This window comes from Eptesicus fuscus, chromosome 4, assembly GCF_027574615.1.
Source record: "Eptesicus fuscus isolate TK198812 chromosome 4, DD_ASM_mEF_20220401, whole genome shotgun sequence".
In the NCBI taxonomy this organism is placed as follows: Eukaryota; Metazoa; Chordata; class Mammalia; order Chiroptera; family Vespertilionidae; genus Eptesicus; species Eptesicus fuscus.
In genome coordinates, this window is record NC_072476.1 from 29,997,479 (window position 1) to 30,011,040 (window position 13,562).

The 13,562-nt window shown below is 35.9% G+C and overlaps 1 protein-coding gene across 7 annotated transcripts in view; it reads right to left on the reverse strand.

The window, feature by feature from the left end:
- GTF2I (general transcription factor IIi) overlaps positions 1 to 13,562 on the reverse strand; it is a 130,580-nt gene that overhangs the window by 18,356 nt on the left and 98,662 nt on the right. For all 7 annotated transcript variants that reach the window (XM_054714834.1, XM_054714831.1, XM_054714833.1 and 4 more), the window contains 9 exons: positions 12,738 to 12,921; positions 10,219 to 10,277; positions 6,902 to 6,973; positions 6,224 to 6,407; positions 5,126 to 5,184; positions 3,926 to 3,997; positions 2,733 to 2,916; positions 2,066 to 2,124; positions 1,649 to 1,723 (listed from right to left, as the gene is read on the reverse strand). In XM_054714834.1, the coding sequence (XP_054570809.1) occupies positions 1,649 to 1,723; positions 2,066 to 2,124; positions 2,733 to 2,916; positions 3,926 to 3,997; positions 5,126 to 5,184; positions 6,224 to 6,407; positions 6,902 to 6,973; positions 10,219 to 10,277; positions 12,738 to 12,921 (948 nt within the window). The remainder of the gene's footprint in view (positions 1 to 1,648; positions 1,724 to 2,065; positions 2,125 to 2,732; positions 2,917 to 3,925; positions 3,998 to 5,125; positions 5,185 to 6,223; positions 6,408 to 6,901; positions 6,974 to 10,218; positions 10,278 to 12,737; positions 12,922 to 13,562) is intronic.

Genomic DNA, 13,562 nt, shown 5'->3' on the forward strand with positions numbered 1-13,562 from the left:
ACAGTTGGAACAAGATGCAAAACAATGCACCATAAAACATGAGATTATTTGTCATCACTCAAACTGCGTTACTGTATTTAATCAGTACCTTTTCTCCCACTATGCTCTCTCTGGAATGGCATTTCTCTCTCTGCCTGGAGATATTCTACTCTTCCAGCAAAGCCTAGTTCACATGTAATCTTCTCTATGAAGCTTTCATCAACATCTTATGCAGTATCACATTGTTCATATTGTCAAAATCTATATGGTTTCAGTCCCAGGTTTGTCTGGTTCCTCAGCATCTCTGTCTTTCTACTAAAAGTAACACCATAAGCATCTTACTTTTTACTTGAGTTCCTTGAGGAAAGCATGGAAAATTTGTGTATTAGAGAAATCTTCCACAGATCTTATCCAACAAGAGGAAAGTAAAGGATTGAGTACATTTAAACTTGTTTGCTTGTTTGTTTTATTGATTTCCAAGAGAGGAAGGGAGATAGAGACCTGGGCATGTACTCTGACCAGGAAACGAACCGTGACCTTCTGGTTCTTCGGTCAACATTCAACCACTGAGCCACACCGGTCGGGCTACATTTAAATTTAATTTTTAACAGAAATTATTAAACTGGTGTATAATATCCATATATTGAACAAGAATTCCTGATGCCTTTCATGTGAGAAAACAGGTTTTCTGTGAATAGACAAGATAACTAAATAGGGATGGATTAAGGCTCCACTTAATATCTACATGAAAACTCAATACAAAACCTGAGGTTATGTGACAACAAAGAATTACCCCTCATGAAGTTATCTTTTTCTTCTGCATTAATGAGAAGAAGAATGGAAATAGCCACACCTAAGATATAGGTTGAGGATTGTCTTTAACCTTTTTCACTCGGATGTCGAGTGTGACTCGACACGGTTAGCATTAGAATAAAGGAATTGAGAAAAAAGCAAGCGAGTGCAAAGGGTTAATGTTATATGAAGTACTTTCACATGTGATCCTGAAAAGGTATGAATTCCACAAACCTAATGGAAATGTAGAAAAGGAAAACCTGAGGATGTAGAAGGAACTAGTTTAATCTAAGGTACTGCTTTTTATTTTATTTTATTTTTTAGAATACATTTTATTTATCTTTATTAATCTTCACCTGAGGATATTTTTCCATTGATTTAAGAGAGTGGAGATGAGAGACAGAGAAAGAGAAACAGCGATGTGAGAGAGACACATTGATTGGTTGCCTCCCACACGGTGATCAAGCCTGCAACTGAGGTATATGCCCTTGACCAGAACTGAACATGGGACGCTTCAGTCCGTGGGCTGCCTGTTAAACCATCCCTAAACTTTTATTTCCTGAAAATAAAATAGGAAATAAAGGATATCAGAAAAAGAAAATTCCACACATTTCTGTCACCTTTAAAAGTCAGAAAAAAATTTTAGGGATTTTCTTCCAAGTAGTTTACAATATGTTCAATGAACATCATGTTAACCATTTTGAAAATTTCAATTAGAAACATTCAGAAATTTAGCTTTAATCAGGTAGTATATTCACATCTAAAACCAGTATTATAAAAACTCATTTGTATAAAAATATACGTAGTAATCTGAAGAATCAACTAACATAACTAGTGGAGTGGAAAATCAACAGAATCATGCCACAGAGTGGCTCACCTTCCACAGTGACCTCAATTTCAGGAACTTTTGAATTACTCCCAGGGCTTCGTGGTCTTTTTGGGGACTGCAAGGCTGTCAAGTAAGCACATAATTATTTTTGCATATTGTAAGAAAAACAGAAGGGGATGCTTTATAAGAGCGGAGTATTAAAATTCATACAGTTTGGCTCTTTTCAAAGAAACCTGAAGAATTAAACTGGTAGTGTTATCCTCCACATGAGTCTCAACAAAGCTGTGGAAACATGAACGGAGGATTGCAAACATGAAATTTTAAATGAATGTTTGAAAAAACAAAAGGTCCATTAAATAAAATACCTTAAAAATATTGGTCAATGATTCAGTATGATTTAGGTAATGTTGAAAAACAATGTTTTAATGCACTGAAGTATAATAAAGAGTATATATAATTTCTTACCTTTAGTGTTTATTTTACTAGCCATTCCAGGAGGCAAGTAGGAAATAACTAGTTCAGGTCTAGAGAAAAAACAAAGAAGCATTACAATAACCAGTATATTATTGGTCTTCATAGCAAGTAAAAATGATCATGACCAATATTTTTAATAAAGGTGATCACAGGATCATTCTGTAATGCAACAATGTCTACCTTACTGAACCTAAAAAAACTCACTTTTCCTTCCCACAACTATCGCCTAAATGATTTTAGGAAAAATAAATAGCTTCTTTCATGAAAATTAACACTAGTTTCTGCAGCTATTAAAATTATGGAGACAATAAGAAACTTAATCATTGAGATTCAGTTGTCCCTAAGTTTAACCAGGAATATTTTCATCCTCCATGAAAATATTCAGCCATATTAAGAGAGAGTTGTCTCTAACCAACTTGAATATCACCATTGTGAGGCAGGTGTTATAATTCTTTTTGTACTAATGAAGAAAAATCAAGTATAAGTTAAAAAAAAGTTGCAAAGGCAATGGACAATGCCAGAACTGTAGCTCAGAGCTATACTTTTCCATCATGGATATCAAAGGCTTAGCTGTCACATGTAGCTAGAAAATAATTTAAATAGAAATAATAACTTTATCATAATTCCAGAAATGACTACATTGGCAAATAGAACTTACTTTTTAACAACAAACTTGATTTTATTACTGCCACGAACAATCCTTTCAAGTCGTGGAATTCCAAACCAGGTAGGGCTTCGGAAGGGAATTCCTTCTGGCAAGCCTTCTACATAAAGGAACTCAGGATTTGATTCAAACACAGGGTATGGTACTTTTACTGCCTCTGTGAGTCCAAGAGCTTGAGCTGAAATTGGGAAAACAAATAAACAAACAAACAAACATATGGCAGGTAAAATTTTACAGTCTTTTATTTTTGTCTGACTGCATTCTCTTTTTATGTTTTATCTTTTTAAGAGGTGTAACTGACATATAACATCATATTAGTTTCCAGTGTATAATATAACAATACAGTATTTGTACATATTGCAAAATAATCACAATTAATCCAGTAAACATATGGACATTCTCAAATATGTTATGCAAAAGTTCCCTACAATCTATTAATATCCATTCAATAGGAAGGCTTAGTATATTGTGCAAAACTGAAGAACAAACCTAAAAAATAAGTACTTTTAAGATGAACATTTTAACACTTCAAATCAAAGGGACTAGTCAAAATTATCTCTGTGCTCTGGGCAGAATGAACTATAGCACGTTCCCAGCCTTTGTATGTCACCTAGAGGCAAGACTGCTGTTTAAAAAACAAGTTGCATATGATGTATCTAAGCATAACTCAAGTCAGAGATCAGAGGCCGAGTAATTAAGATTCCTAATATAGGACACAAACGTCAATACCAGGTATTAAAATGACGAATGGGACCACCCAAGGAATACTGCTCTCTCTCCCACTCCTTACTTCCTTCTCCATGACAGACACACCCAATCAACTGAAACACTCTTGCTGAGCCTCCTCAGAATCCTTATCAATACATCGCTCCAGGAAACGGCTGTCAACAAATCTACGTTGAAACATATGGTGAAACCTATTGGCCATTCGGTGTTAGCCAGATTAGAAGTACAGCAGAGGAACTGAGATTTAGCCCAACTCCTCCCTTGCTCTCCCATTTTGACATATGAGAAAACTGAATCCAAGAAAAATAAATTGTTCAGTTTGAATAGTGAATTTAGTAGCAGAAATAAACCAAAACCCATTTGGGACTGTCCTTCTTTAGGTCATGAACTGATATAATTCATTCAGAACACTGCCTTTCATTTGTTTTTTAATTAAGAAATAATCACTGAGTTTTACTTACCAAATTTCAAATTAAAAATCTCTTCCACTTGCTTCCGTAGCTTGGTAATTCTGACATTCCAATCTTCTTTGACTACAAAGCAAAAATAAAGCTAATTAACAATGCTCCTTATTGGTACTGACACAAAATTAGATTGAATGCTGTTCTTTCCAGTGATGCTCTTTTTAAAAAAATTGAGATGTGATTGACATATAATATTGTATTAGTTTTAGGTGTATAATCCAGGGATGCTCTTAATTCAATTTTATTTAAGATCAAAAACATTTGATCTTAAGGAAATAATGATTTCCTGGCCTAGCCAGTTGGCTCAGTGGATAGTGTTGGCCACAGACTGAAGGGTTCCAGGTTTGATTCTGGTCAAGGGCATGTATGTGGGTTGCAACTAATCGATATGTCTCTCTCATATTGATGTGTCTCTTTGTCTTTACCCCTCCGTTCCACATTCTCTAAAATTCAATGGAAAAATATCCTCAGGTGAGGATTAACAACAACAACAACAACAAAAAGAATGATTTCCTGCACTTGTCAAATATCAGAAGAACTGAGACAGGGTTCAAATTTAAGTTCACATTGTAAATAAAGAACTTGTTCATGTTCAGCCCAGCCAGTGTGACACAGTGGTTAAGTGTCAATCCCTGACTTAAGAAGTAGCTGGTTTGATTCCCGGATGGGGCATGTGCCCATATTTTGGGGTCAGTCCCTGGTGGGGGTGGCTGATCAATGTTTCTCTCTCATCAATGTTTCTATCTCTCTATCCCTTTCCCTTCTTCTCCCTCTCCCTCAATAATCTACACTAATAAAACAGAAACATGCAAATTGACCATCACGCCGCTACGCCCACTAGCCAATCAGGAGTGAGTACGCAAATTAACCCAACAAATTCCTCAAAATATATTTTTGGAGAAAGAAGAGGAATTCCATTGCTTTAAACGATTTTTTAAAAGCTTAAAAACAATTTATCTAATAAGCTTTTTTCCCTTTATTTATTTATTGATTTTGAGAGAAAGACACAAAGGGAAAGAGAGGGAGAGAGATCAATTTATTGTTCCACTTTATTCATGCATTCATTGGTTGCTTCTTGTATGTCCCTGATCAGGGATCAAACCTGCAGCCTTGATGTATCAAGACAATGCTTTAACCAACTGAGCTATCTGGCCAGGCTTCATAAGATTTTAAAAAAGGAATTCACAATTATTTTACCTGGTGTATTCGTTCTTGGCTGAGTAACTTCAGTAGTACTGTGAGTCAGAAGTTCTGGTCTGTAAAAATAAGTTGACATTAGTAACAGAGCATTTAGGAATGCCTTAAAGGCCTTCTCCACACATATGTGCAGGGCCACTGATTTTCAATATGGTTCATTCTGCCTTCTTGTGCAATGAAAAGTACCATTCTGTTGACTCCAGATTATTTTGAAAAATAGCAATTTTAACAGATTCAGATGGAACTACCTGTATGTCCTCAAATGCATTTTAAGATTAAATGTGCAAAACCTTTCCCCCGAACCAGTTCAACCTTCTTTTTTTAAATGAACTATATCACAATATACCTAGAAATATCTTGCTATGTCACCCTAAAGTTGCCTCTCCCTTATACAATTAGTCCCAACAAACATACACAAATGCACAACCCCCAAACAGTAATAAGTAATAGAGTCTACACCCACTACAATACTTCTGCATTAAAAACAGGATTTCTTTTTACACTCCCTGCTCCCAAATTACCCATTCTGCTATCCTTCAAACCCAAGCCAAAACAGCATTTCTAAAATGCAAATCCAAATTACTTTAAGGGGAATCAGCTTTAAAATTGTTTAATTACTCCACTGATTATATAAGACATAAGGCCTTTCCTCCACCTGGCTGCCTCAATCTATCACGCGGTACGCACAAGGCATCTCAAACCACTCTGCACAGAATGGTGCAGTTAGGTAAAATTAAAGTACATTTGATACCTCCTGCCCCCACTTACATTATTTCCTTTATTTGAAACACCTTTTCTCCAATCTCTAGGTACAACTGACCAATCTACATGCTACCCCTAGTCTTCTACCCCAAAGTGCTTAGTAATACTTTATTACATTTATCTCTGTAGTAAAGTCTTCTGAACTGTCATACCCAATTTTGTACATCTGGTGCCTGGCACTAAATAAACATTTGCTCCATAAATGAATCTAAATGTAACACCTTAATTCTGAATACTAGAATAAGTCAAACTGAGAAGTGAACAAAAGGTCGTCCATTTTCATGAAATTAATCTTTAAGACAACATTAAATTTGTTTCTGTAGATTATAATCTTACCTTTTAATAACAAATTTAATTCGATTGCCCACTTGAATAATTTTTTCAAGCCTTGGGATTCCATACCATGAGGGACTTCTAAAAGGAATGTTTTCTGGTAGTCCTTCCACATAGAGATCATTAGGATGTGCCTCAAATTTCTGGTAAGGTACAGCCTTGGCTTCAGTGCTCCCCAAGGCTTCAGCTTTACAAAAGAAAAACAATTCAGGAGACTAAGTTCCTGCTGCAATCATATTTTGGTGCAATCCAAAGCAATGTACATGTCAATGTTTTAAAAAGCCAAGTATACTCTGGAAACAATACACCAGCCACAAAATAGACTTAGAGCAGCAATTGCAAGTATAAAGCGCCCCTGATCAAGGGTAACTTGTGGTGGACTTAATGTTTCCTGATTCTACGACCATCTTAAAAACACTAAGATCTTGTTATAAAAAACTTTTTTGTATCTTTCGAAAGAAATAAAAAAAGAAAACTATGACACAATAAAGAGTATCTGGGAGTTTGTTACACTATTCTCTCCCCTTTGGTACAGGTTTAGAACGTTTCATAATAAATATATACTTGAAAACAATAAAGAAAAACTAGAAGTGAGTCATATTTATTGTATTTACTTTGTTAAAGCAAAATTTGGGAAAATTATTCTATAATATACTTTAGTTGGGGAAAAATTAGACTTACCAAATTTTTTGCAGAAAAGCTGATCTACCATCTTTCGTAATTTAGTGATTCTGGCATACCACTCTTCCTTTACTGTAAGAATAAAAAGTATTTCCTCAATTTGATGGCACTAATATAATTATGAAATAGGCAATATCATTTTGCTATTCTGACTAAAATTATTCCTATGATTTCAGAATGTGTTTATTAAAACAGTGCTAACACTGAATAAAAAGAGTAAGAACAAATAAAACAAATGACAAAATGGAAATTTATAATTTAAGATAATTTTACATAGGTAATAGCTTCATAATTAAAGGTAGAAAATAGTACAATTCAGAAACAGCTAGCAGATTTTAGCAATGATAAATTTAGACATTTAGATTACTAGCAATCATTCCACTACACAAACTCTAAGTGATGCAAATTGTATTTTAAAAAAACTTTAAAAAAATATGTTTTTATTGCCTGGCCAGCATGGCTCAGTGGTTGACCATCGACCTATGAACCAGGAGATCATGGTTCAATTCCCAAGCAGAGCACATGCCTGGGTTGCGGGCTCGATCCCCGGCGGGCGTGCAGGAGACAGCCGATTTATGATTCTCTCTCATCATTGATGTTTCTCTCTCTCTCCTCTCTGAAATCAATAAAAACATGTGCTTTTTAGAGAGAGAGGAAGGGAGAGAGAGAGAGGAAGGGAGAGGGATAAAGAGATAGAAATACATATGAGAAATATCATTGACTGGCTGCCCCCTTTACAGTCCCTACTGGGGATTGAGCCAGCAACCTGGGCATGTGCCCTGAATAGGAATCAAACTGGTGATCTCTTGGTTCACAGGTTGAAGTTCAACCACTGAACCACACTGGCTGGACTTAAATTTTTATTTATTGATCTGAGTGAGAGCGAGGGAGGGAAGAAGGAAGGAGAGAAAGAGAGGAGAGACATAGCCATTGATTGATTTGTTGTTCCACTTATTTATACATTCATTGGTTGATTCTTGTATGTGCCTTGACTAGGGATCAAACCTTGGCGTATCTGGATGCTGCTCTAACCAACTGAACTATCCGGCCAGGGCTCAAATTCTATTTTATATATCCACCCCACTCTACTCTCTTGCAAAAGCAAGCAAGAGAACAAATCACAATTCTATTTCCTTCAAAACACATCTAACAAACAAGTGATAATACTGCTATCTATATGCTTTAAGAAGTATATCTTGTTATGTCCTGGGTATAATGATGAATGATTATTTAATTGGCTAATGTATACTTGGGTAATAAGTTGTTCAAAAGCCCTTGCCGGTTTGGCTCAGTGGATAGAGCGTCAGCCTGTGGACTGAAGGGTCCCAGGTTCGATTCTGGCTGGGGGCACATGCCTGGGTTGCCGGCTTGATTCCCAGTAGGGGGCATATAGGAGGCAGCCGATCAATGATTCTCTCATCACTGATGTTTCTATCTCTCTCTTCCTTTCTGAAATCAATAAAGAGATATATTGAAAAAAAAAAAAAAAAGAATGTATAACTCCAGGGAATGGAAGAAACTAATATTTAAAAAAAAAATTTGTTCAATACTTTATCCCAGATAATGTTTGCATCTGAAAAGTAGGACATGCTTCTTTTAGTCTACCCAAAAATATGATGCTGATTTGTACTTATTTATAATGGGTTGCTATGAAGAAAATGAGTTTATTGTTCTAGAGAGCACTGGAAATATTTTGACATTGTATATTTCTTTTTTTTAATTAACATACTAGTGGCCCGGTGCACGGATTCCTGCACATTGAAATGAAATTAATTAGAATACTTTAATATCGTTATTCACCCTTTCTCTGTAATAGAAGTGTCAAAGATGAAAGAAAATTAGTAAAATGTATATGAAAATAATATATAAATTGATTAATAAATAAACAATAATAACATCAAGTAAATTTTCCATCAGATGGTTTTTCATCAGAGAAATTTAGAGATAGGCAAAATTGACATGTAACAGTCATTCCACTATGTTCGATAACTGCATCCTCATTTACTTCATTTTCGTTATGAAGGCAGTTCCCACCAGTATTGGTAGTATTTGTAGATGACTGTTCTTCACACATATTCTGTTGATGGCAATGGCTTCTTTCAGCTTCAGAGGTACGTTGTGCCAATAGTTGGTCTTCAGATATACCGTATTTTCCGGCGTATAAGACGACTTTTTAACCCAGGAAAACCTTCTCAAAAGTCGGGGGTCTTATATGCCAGAAAATACGGTAGGTTAGAAAAATTTCTGACAATATATATCAGATTGCTTAAAACCCAAATACCGTATTTTCCGGGATATAAGATCCCCGACTTTTGAGATTTTCCTGGGTTAAAAAGTCATCTTATACGCTGGAAAATACGGTACTCTGTGGACAATGCCACTTTCTTTCAGCTTCAGAATGTCAACAAAAACAACCAAATTCACGATTGACAATGACAGATCGAAACACGCATGCGATTGGTGCCAGCGAGAGCTTTATATGTATCACACATGCGCAAGTCAATGTTTATTTTTAAATTGCCAGTGCATGTCATATGTACCAGCTGGCCGGGTCGGTCACTTAGCCTTTCATATATATAGACTAGCGGCCCGGTGTGTGGATTTGTGCACACTGAAAATAAATTAATTAGAAGGTGGCTGGTGGGGCGGGACTGGGCAAGATGGGCAGGACACGTCCTGGAGCCAACCTCCCGTGGTCCCAACCCGGCAGCCGCACCTGGGGTGGCGCCAGGGCTCACAGGGCGTCTGCGGAGTGAGCGGGGTCCCTCTGGCAGGTGGGTACCTCGGCCTTGCCTGAGGGGATCGGGCTCAAACCGGCCGTCTGACATCCCCTAAGGGGACCCGGAGTGCGAGAGGGCACTCTGCAAAGTTGCTGTTGCTCGGCAGCTCCAGGGTTGAGTGTCTGCCCTCTGGTGGTCACTGCGTGTCATAGCTACTGGTCGGATGGTCTGACAGTCGCTTAGGCTTTTATATATATATATATATATATATATATATATATATATATATATATATATATGTATATATATATACACACACACACACACACACACACACACATCTTTATTGATTTCAGAGAGGAAAGGGGAGAGAGCAATAGAAACATCAATGATGAGAGAGAATCATTGATTGGCTGTCTCCTGCACGCCCCCTACTGGGTATTGAGCTCGCAACCTGTGCATGTGCCCCTGAGCGGAACTGAAGGTAAGACCCAGACCCCTCAGTCTGCAAGCTGCTGCTCTACCAACTGAACCAAACCAGCTAGAGCACATTGTATATTTCTTATACATAAGGTTCTGATATGACTGGAGACCTACCTCCTGAAGCTGGTTTATCAAGCTGTAAGTCCTCACGTGTTGAATTCAGAAGTTCATGTCTGCAAGGTAAGAAATAGTACGAAATATTCACAAGGTAATATTGATCAAAGTAGTAACTACTAGTACTTATTTAATATTCAGTCATCAAGACCATTTTCTAAAGAAAAAGACAATCTGGACTCCTGAGTAAAATTAAATTCTAATTTCTTGAGATTTCCTCAGAGTAATAAAACTCAATGATAATTACACATTACTAGGTATTTAATAAGATGCTTTATAGAGCCTGCGTCCTGACAGAAAGAGTTAACTTTGCAACCCAAAGGCATTTTATAAAAGCATAACACCAAAGAAAGCAAACCACAAACATTTTAAATGAGTATCTTTCATTTTACATTTCATTCAAGACTACTAGTACCTTACTTCAACATATCAATAAATTAATGATAAAAATCCTAAATATATTTTAATACTCATATTTGTAGGACAATACACTTGCTTTTGCTTTTAAATTTTTTCCTAGTACACAAATGGGCCATAAAACATAATATCCATAATTTTCACAATCTAAATTCCGTATCACTCTATTTTATTGTAATGGCCTAAAGCCGTGGTTGGCAAACTGCGGCTCGAAAGCCACATGTAGCTCTTTGGCCCCTTGAGTGTGGCTCTTCCACAAAATACCACAGCCTGGGCGAGTCTATTTTGAAGAAGTGGCGTTAGAAGAAGTTTACGTTTAAAAAATTTGGCTCTCAAAAGAGATTTTAATCATTGTACTGTTGATATTTGGCTCTGTTGACTAATGAGTTTACCAACCACTGGCCTAAAGTAATTGGGAGTGTGTGTGTGTGTGGGGGGGAGGGGTGGCGCGGTGAGAGGCAACAAAGATAAGCATAACCATGTCTACATTAACAATAATTCCAGAAATGACAGAATCTAATACAGGATTAGGTCAATGATATACACAATATTTGATCATTAGTGAGCTGTGAAATAAAACATTTGCTAAATTCTATAGAATTACCCTTCTAAATAAACAAAACAGTTTTTGCTTATCAAGACTAACCACATTATCCTTTGGGGAAAGGCTTTACAACGTCCTTTCCAAATGTGGAAGATGGTTTCCCATAAATGAGTCTACTGAAAGGCCTTGAAACAGGATGTGCAAAGCATAAAGTAACTTGTGATAAGCTTGCATAAACATCCAAACAGGGTTTTTATATGCTTTAAGATTAGCAAACATAAGCAAAACCTGTTAAAATAAGTTATACATTTATTTTGTTATTAAAAATAAACTTCAAATAAGTTAAAAAACAATTTAATAAAATGACAATACAAAAGAGTTCTTAAAAGAATAAACTTATTAATACATCAATATGTAGGGGGAGGGTGATTGTTGTTTATGGCTCTTGGCTTGTGTCAGGATTTTAGAACAAGCCATTATGTTTACCATTCAATTTCATAAGAAACTACTAAATCTTTTTTAAAAAATATATTTGTATTGATTTCAGAGAGGAAGGGAGAGGAAGAGAGAGATAGAAACATCAATGATGAGAGGGAATCATTGACTGGCTGCTTCCTGCACGTTGGACCAAGCCCGTAACCCAGTCATGTGCCCTTGACCGGAATTGAACCTGGGACCCTTCCGTCTGCAGGCTGACACTGGCTAGGGTGAGACTACTAAATCTTTAAACCACAATTTATTGGGGGGAAAAATCTGTTCGCAACAAGTTCCTCCCTGTGGATGACCTGGTTTTACTCCCTAGAACCAAATGAATTTTTCCCCTATTCTGAGTTAGAGCACTGAAATTTTATGAGGCGACTCATTTTTTATACTTCTCTTTCCACTTTAAGTCAGTTGTTACTTGATGAGGACTACAAACCTTCTAGCCCTGTCACTGAAAATTTTTGTTTAGCAATTACATTTTATCATTTCCTAGACTATTCTCCAATTGTTCTCCTTTACAAATATATCTAGTACTCGTTTCATGGGTATAATAGGAAATTTCCATTGCAAAAATATGTTGATAAATGCCCTCTTAGTTTTGAAACTTTTATTGTACTCTTCATAGAATATAAGAGAGTAGAAAATACAAAAATGGGTGATCTGGCTGCCATTTTTAAACAGAAGCATTTACACTTCCAATTCAATAGCTGCACTAATTTTTTTTCAATTCTCACCTGAGGATGTTTATTAATTTTTTCTGGGGGGTGGGGGGGGGGGGGGGGCCGGGGAAGAGAGAGAGAGATAAAAAACAAGAGATAAATACTTTACTACTTTCTTTAGCACACTTAGCCGAAAATTGGAAAAGAAAATTACATTTGTATGCAATCATATATGAGTAGGTGTTCATGTTCTGAAAGCCAACTCTGACATGACTGACACAGACACACTGACAAGTGGAAAATGAAATAATATATATAATAATTAAAACTTAATTTAAATATAGTCTAGAGGTCAATAGTTGTCAACAATATAAAAAAATGCACTAATCATGAACAAAGAAGAGTGCAAGTCTTACTTCTTAATCACAAAACGAATTCTTTCCTTTGCAAGTAATATCCTTTCAAGGCGAGGAATTCCATAAGTAGATGGCCTTCTAAAAGGAATTCCTTCTGGAAGTCCTTCTACATAAAGGTCTTCAACGTGTGACTGGAAAAGAGGGTATGGGATCGTCACAGGACCTTTGGCTTTTATAGCTTGAGCTTTAAGAATGAAAGAGAAAGAGAAAACTCATTAAATAATAAGGATTAAGCACAAAATAGTTGAATATGTATTGCTCTGTAACTTTTATAATTAATCTTTATTTTCATTTATTATATTTGAATCAATAAAATAGTACAAAAGAACTAAAAAGAAAAGAACACCAAAGATGCCAGTGTTCTATTTAACCAAATCTGCAATGAACTAATGTATATTCTGAAGTAATGTAGACCTAGCCAGACTTTCTCTTGAAATCTGAACATAAATGAACTCAGAAAAACAAATCAGTTGATATCAGCTAACACATACAGTATGTAATGAAAGTAGTATTTTTAAACATTAAAAACATTAGTGTAAAGGATTTTCTTTTTAAAAATCGAAGCAGAAGATTTACCTAAAAATTCTGCTAGATTTATTTATCCAAGAAGAAAATAATGCAACAGCTGCAAAAAAGTGGAAAGCATGGGGAGTGTTAAGAATCAAATATACTCAATATTGTAATATCTTTCTATGGTGACAGTTACTAGACTTATGATAATGATCACTTTGAAAGATATGTCAAATCATTATGTTGTATACCTGAAACTAATAATGATGTCAACTATACTCTAAGAAAAGAATAAACTATAATGAGTAGACATTG